This window comes from Ochotona curzoniae, unplaced genomic scaffold, assembly GCF_017591425.1.
Source record: "Ochotona curzoniae isolate NIBS_2020 unplaced genomic scaffold, NIBS_Ocur_1.0 contig_2176, whole genome shotgun sequence".
In the NCBI taxonomy this organism is placed as follows: Eukaryota; Metazoa; Chordata; class Mammalia; order Lagomorpha; family Ochotonidae; genus Ochotona; species Ochotona curzoniae.
In genome coordinates this window covers 39,414-43,668 of record NW_024465356.1, presented here as the reverse complement: position 1 = coordinate 43,668, position 4,255 = coordinate 39,414, and the positions used below count along the sequence as shown (strand labels likewise).

At 46.3% G+C, this 4,255-nt stretch overlaps 1 protein-coding gene across 1 annotated transcript; it reads left to right on the top strand.

Annotated features, from left to right (window-relative positions):
* Window positions 1-2,759: 2,759 nt before the first annotated feature.
* LOC121150534 (ubiquitin carboxyl-terminal hydrolase 17-like) lies at window positions 2,760-3,975 on the top strand. The gene has a single exon (XM_040971467.1). The coding sequence runs from the start codon at window positions 2,785-2,787 to the stop codon at window positions 3,973-3,975; it is 1,191 nt and encodes a 396-aa protein (XP_040827401.1). The 5' UTR covers window positions 2,760-2,784.
* The last annotated feature ends 280 nt before the right edge of the window (window positions 3,976-4,255 follow it).

Genomic DNA, 4,255 nt, shown 5'->3' with positions numbered 1-4,255 from the left:
ATACCATACATAAAAATAGTAACTAGAGAAAAATTGATTGGCTTCTGCTATCTGCCTTTGTTAACTTGCCTTTGTGTAAATTTGTACTGGTTGTTTATTTATGTGAGTCTTATCCCTCTGAAGAATTAATATCCACTGTGCCTCATTACTGAAATAGTGGAACACAAGCTTATCTAGCTAACAGTTGAGTGGAGAGCATGTGAATGAGAACACTTGGTGGAATATACAGAACAGCAGTGATGGACTTGGTACATGGAGCTGATAATAACACGCGTGGACTCTGACTGATGTTCAAAGCCAAAGTTTATTAGTGGCATTAGACTTTATACTCTGAGAGTCCATATGGGATAAGGGAGGAAGTATTGAACTTATCAACAAAATGCATCAACTGTTCCCTTACTCTTGATTGGAATTCCTTTGTTTTTGTATATTTCACCAAGTGTTCTCATTCACATGCTGAATACTCACCTGTTCTTATACAAATGATATCCAATCAGGTACACAAAAGGTATTCCTTTGGCTGTTATCATACAATTATTATCCAATCAATTGCAATGCTGTGCTTGCTGACCTTCTAGGGTCACAATGTACTCTTACAGTGCATATACAAAGTGCATTTATATATGCTTATGCAAAGTGGTTTTGCATAATTGTTTTCTAACGTGGTTTTAGAAATAATTGGTTTTACAAAGTATAATTATTTCATGCTTATTAAAATTGGATTCATACGGTACTTATCCAAAGACCATTTACACAGTTGTTTTTGAAATTAATTTTAGAAATAATTGGTGTTATAAGGTGAGTTTATATCGTGCTTATACAAAGTGAATTTATATTAGATTTAGGCAAATACTTTTCACACAGTTTTATTCAAGTTGGTTTTAGAAATGATTTTTGTTACAAGGGGGATTTATATCATCCTTATACATAGTGGATTTATTTCATGCTTAGTCAATGTTGTTTTACAAAGAGGTTTTAGAAATAATTGGCGTCACAATGAGAATTTATATTGTGCTTTGTAAGAATGGAATTATATTGTGCTTATGCAAAGTGGTTTTACACAGTTGTTTTGCAAAGTGGTTTTAGAAATGATTGGTGATACAACGTGGATTTATTTTGTGCTTATACAAAGTGGATTCATAATATGATTATAAAAGTTGGGATTATGTCGTGCTTGTAAAAGTGGAGTTATATCGTGCTTATGCATAGAGGTTTACAAAGTGGTTTTCGAAATAATTGGTGATACAACGTGGATTTATATCGTGCTATACAAGCTAGATTTATTTTGTGCATATACAAATTGGATTAAAATTGTGCTTTTGCAAAGTGCTTTCCACAGTTGTTTAAAAAATTTATTTTGGGAATAATTGATTTCACAAGAGGATACATATCCTGCTAGTACAAAGTGGATTTATATTGTGTTTATACAAAGTTGATTTGTATTGTCCTTATACAAATTGGATTAAAATCATGCATTGTAAAGTGCTTTTACACAGTTGTTTTAAAAAAATTACTTTTACGAAAATTTACTGTTACACAGTGGGTTTAAATAATGCTTATATAAAGTGGGTTTTTATCAGGCTTATCCAAAGATGTTTGCACACTTGTTTTACAAAATGGTTTTAAACACTGGATGTTAAAAGTAAATTATTATTCTGCTTATACACAGTGGGTATATATCATGCTTGTACAAAGTGGAATTATATCATGCTTACAAAGTTATTTAAGTTATGGTTAACCAATTGAATTTATATTGTGTATATGCAAAATGATTTAGAAATTTTATAAAAAGTGGTTTTAGAAATCACTGTTTTTACAAGGTGGATTTATATGGTGCTTTTAAAAAGTGGATTTATATCATGCTTATACAAATGAAGTTATTTCATGCTTTTGCAAAGTGGTTTTGCACAGTTGTTTCACATATTGATTTAAAAATAATTGCTGGGACAAGGTGAATAAAGGGAGCGCCCGCCTCGGGCCTCTAGAGACAGAGGGCCATGCAAGACAGAGGGTGTGGCCTCAAATCCTATTGAGTGGGTGTTCAGCGTGAGGGGATTTTAACCTGTGCTGGTGGGATTGCAACGGAACCAATCCCCCCACCGAATATACATGTCTCCAAACTCTCTCTCTCTCTCTCTTACACACACTCACACACACACACACACACACACACACACACACACACACACACACTCTCTGACATGAGGTGATGCTTTCACCAAAGCTTTATGGCATCCTAGCGTTCTATCACTCTTGGTTGTTGTTGTTTGTGAAATCTCTGGCATCAACCAGGCCATCATCCCCCGCTGGTTGCCATGTGGACAGAGAGCAAGGTGATGGTGGTAAGTCCATCCTCTCCCAGCGCTATGGAGAAGAGCAGGTGATGTGAGAAGTCCTGAGTGAGGAGGCTGTCCCGCCCTCAGGCCTCTGACCTCTTGCGCACTGGAAGCTGATTGGTGGAGCTGGCCGCTGGGGGGCGGGGTCGCGGGTCGAGTTGGCTATATAAGGGTGGTGAGTGGAGGGAGAGCGTCCGTGATCTGAGCAAGATTGCAGAGAGGGAAGGCGAGAGTGGAACGCCAGCGCACAAGTCTCGGGACCATGGCCCCTGGAGTAGTGCCCAAGGCTGCTTCACTGCACTCGGGGGGTAAGTCTCATTATCCAGGCGGGGCTTTGTATGTGCCAGGGAAGTGGTCAGCCCGGCCTCAGAAAGAGCCCCAGCTGGACGAGGGTGTGGCTGCAGAGAAAACAGAGCTGGCTGCCAGAGGGGAAGCTTCTCTGTGCTGGATGGAACCTTACGGCATCGGGGCTGGTCTGCAGAACCCGGGGAACGCCTGCTACATGAATGCAGCCCTCCAGTGTCTGACGTACACCCCGCCACTCGCCAATTATCTGCTGTCTCAGGAGCACTCCCGCACCTGCCAGCGCCGTTCAGAGCTCTGCACGCTCTGTGCTCTGGAAAGTCACTTCACTTGGGCTCTGCACAGTCCCGGCCACGTGATCCAGCCCTGTCAGGCATTGGCTGCTGGCTTTCACAGAAACCGCCAAGAAGATGCTCACGAGTTTCTGATGTTCGCGCTTGATGCCCTCAGGGCAGCAGGCCTGCCTGGCCTCAACTGCCAGCTGGCGCCCTCTGAGGACCAGCCTCTAAGCCATCAGCTAGCTGGAGGCCACTGGAGGTCTCGAGTCACATGTCTCCAGTGCCAAGGCACTTCAGACACATGGGACCCTTACCTGGACATCGTGCTGGATATCCAGGCCGCCAAGAATGTGCAGGAAGCCTTGCGGCATTTGGTGAGCCCGGAAGAGCTGGACGGGGACAACGCCTATGATTGTGCTGCCTGCCTCAGGAAGACGCCTGCCTCCCGCACACTCACCTTGCACACGTGTGGGGATGTGCTCGTCTTGGTCTTGAAACGCTTTTCTGACTTCACGCGTGACAAAATGGCCAAGCCGGTGCACTATCCTGACCGTTTGGACATGAGGCCTTACCTGTCTCGGCAGAACGGGGGGCCACTGGAGTACAGGCTCTATGCTGTCCTTGTGCACGTGGGCTTGCGTCGTGACCGAGGACATTACCTGTGCTACGTCAAAGCTGGCGACGGCCGCTGGTATGAGATGGATGACGCCAAGGTCACCGCCTGTGGCCTGGCTTCGGCCTTGAAGCAAAGTGCCTACGTGCTCTTTTACGTGCGCAAGGGTGGATGGGACGGGGCCAATGGGCAAGTGTCACGGGGCCAGGGAGCGCCCGCCTCTGGGCCTCGAGAGAGACACGACGCCAGGACCCCAGCAGAGCCTGCAAAGCCTTCCGACCCGGAAGCCGAACAAGGCCGGCAGCACTTGGAGCAGAGAAGGCAGGAACTCGGCTTAGATGAGTGGAAATCCCTGCAAGAGCAGCAGCGGCCCAAGGGCTCCTTCAACCTCAGGAGAGTGGAGCCTGGCCTGCCGAGCAAGGCAGTCCTCATTCATCAGGCATGACCCAGCGTGCAGCCGACCAGCCATCCTGCGCCACACGAACGCTCCTGGCAGTGCAGCTCAGCTGGCCAGCCAACACATCAGCTGCCCGAGAATGCCAGCCAGCTCCCCGGTCTGGCAAGCAGAGGCAGAGCCAGAGCTCCCAAGAGGAAGAACAAACAGGCAAAGAGGCCGCTCCTGCGATTCTAGTCATTTCCCTAGTGGCAGGGGTCTTTCCCGCGCTTTGCTTGGTGGGAGGGGGGTGTCCATCCGCGGGGGTGGGTCAGCACCTGCAGGGAGATTG